Source organism: Priapulus caudatus, unplaced genomic scaffold, assembly GCF_000485595.1.
Source record: "Priapulus caudatus unplaced genomic scaffold, Priapulus_caudatus-5.0.1 Scaffold608, whole genome shotgun sequence".
Lineage (NCBI taxonomy): Eukaryota > Metazoa > Priapulida > Priapulimorpha > Priapulimorphida > Priapulidae > Priapulus > Priapulus caudatus.
This window is the reverse complement of record NW_014577669.1, coordinates 102160-103986: the sequence shown is the minus strand read 5'-3', so window position 1 is coordinate 103986 and position 1827 is coordinate 102160. Positions and strand designations below refer to the sequence as shown.

The 1827-nt window shown below is 51.0% G+C and overlaps 1 protein-coding gene across 1 annotated transcript in view; it reads left to right on the top strand.

The window, feature by feature from the left end:
• LOC106812104 overlaps positions 1-1827 on the top strand; it is a 37698-nt gene that overhangs the window by 28029 nt on the left and 7842 nt on the right. Inside the window, exons 5-7 of the mRNA XM_014815880.1 lie at positions 271-499; positions 865-1035; positions 1597-1749. Coding sequence (XP_014671366.1) covers positions 271-499; positions 865-1035; positions 1597-1749 — 553 coding nt within the window. The remainder of the gene's footprint in view (positions 1-270; positions 500-864; positions 1036-1596; positions 1750-1827) is intronic.

Below are 1827 nucleotides of genomic sequence, written 5' to 3'. Positions count from 1 at the left end.
TCGCGCGCGCGCGCTCCCTCGCTGAAATTTCCGGAATGTTCTCGGTGCGCCGGAATATTCTCAGCGGCTCGCTCGAATGCGAAGTTGCTCTCTCGATTGCGAAGTCGCTCGCTCGATTGCAAATTCGCTCGCACGATTGCGAAGTCGCTCGCTCGATTGCAAATTCGCTCGCACGATTGCGAAGTCGCTCGCACGATTGCGAAGTCGCTCGCTCGATTGCGAATTCGCCCAACGCGGTTGTTCACCGTGAGCTGTTTGTTGCAATTTCAGATTAGTCGAATTGAATACATACACTCCAAGAACTTCATCCACCGGGACATCAAGCCAGACAACTTTCTCATGGGTCTGGGCAAGAAGGGCAATCTTGTGTACATAATAGACTTTGGACTCGCCAAAAAATATCGTGATCCGCGCACGCACCAGCACATACCCTACCGGGAGAACAAGAACCTGACGGGCACGGCTCGATACGCCTCCATCAACACTCACTTAGGGATAGGTAAGTCTGATCGTGTGTGTGTGTGTGATCGATGGTATGGGGAGGAGAGAGATAGAGAGAGAGAAGGGGGAGGGAGAGAGTGTGAGAGAGTGGGAGATAGAAGGATAGGAGCACTCACTTAGGGATAGGTAAGTCTGATCGTGTGTGTGTGTGATCTATGATATGGGGAGGAGAGAGAGATAGAGAGAGAGAGGAAGAGAAAAAGGGGAGAGTGGGAGGAGAGAGCAAGCGAGAGAGAGAGAGAGAGAGAGCGAGTAAGGGGAGAGTAAGACAGAGAGAGACAGAGAGGCATCTTTTATCCGGTGCGTCTCTGCCGCCACGGCAACCACACGCCGAGCGACCAATCACCATCTCTCTTCTTTCAGAGCAAAGTCGGCGCGACGACCTGGAGTCGCTGGGCTACGTGCTCATGTACTGCAACCGCGGCAGCCTGCCCTGGCAGGGCCTCAAGGCCGTCACGAAGCGGCAGAAGTACGAGCGCATCAGCGAGAAGAAGATGTCGACGCCCATCGAGGAGCTCTGCAAGACCTACTCGTGTGAGTGCGTGTGTGTGTGTGTGTGTGAGTGTGTGTGTGTGTGTGTGTGTGTGTGTGCGTGCGTGCGTGCGCGCATGCGTGCGTGTGAGTGTGTGAGTGTGTGAGAACGTAGAGAGAGTGCGACAATGGCGGCATTCGTGATCGCTGCATAGAGACCATCTGACATCCACGTGATTAGTGTTTGCCCTGCATTGACACTCACTCAAATTCTCAGCCTCACTCAAATTCTCAGCCGCCACACAGAAATTTGTCCAAAACACCGCCTCGCTGACGAATCTTTTGACAACTTGAAAAAGAGATTCAATAGTCTCATACAATGTGTCCAGAATAGCTTAGAATGCACCAAATTGCACAATTTTTTTCAAACAATTTCCGTGGAAACAATCCCTCGGCCAAGCACATGCACTGCTCACTTACCTCGAAACACGCAAACACACCACATAAGAATTTACCGCCTCACAGACCGTTCTGGGCGACCAAGGGAAACGCTGCACGTGATGATCTGTCAAAGTGATGATTGTCACTGGGGCTGACGTCTCGCGCGTTTTTCTCCGCTTGCAGCCGAATTCGCGACCTACCTGAACTTCTGTCGTTCGCTGAAGTTTGACGACAAGCCCGACTACAGCTACCTGCGTCAGCTCTTCCGGAACCTGTTTCACCGACAGGGATTCACCTACGACTACGTGTTCGACTGGAACATGCTGAAATTCGTTAGTACCTAGAAATATAGTATATAGTAAATAGTATAATGTAGTGTATATATATATAGTAAATAATTTGAAGTAAGTAGAC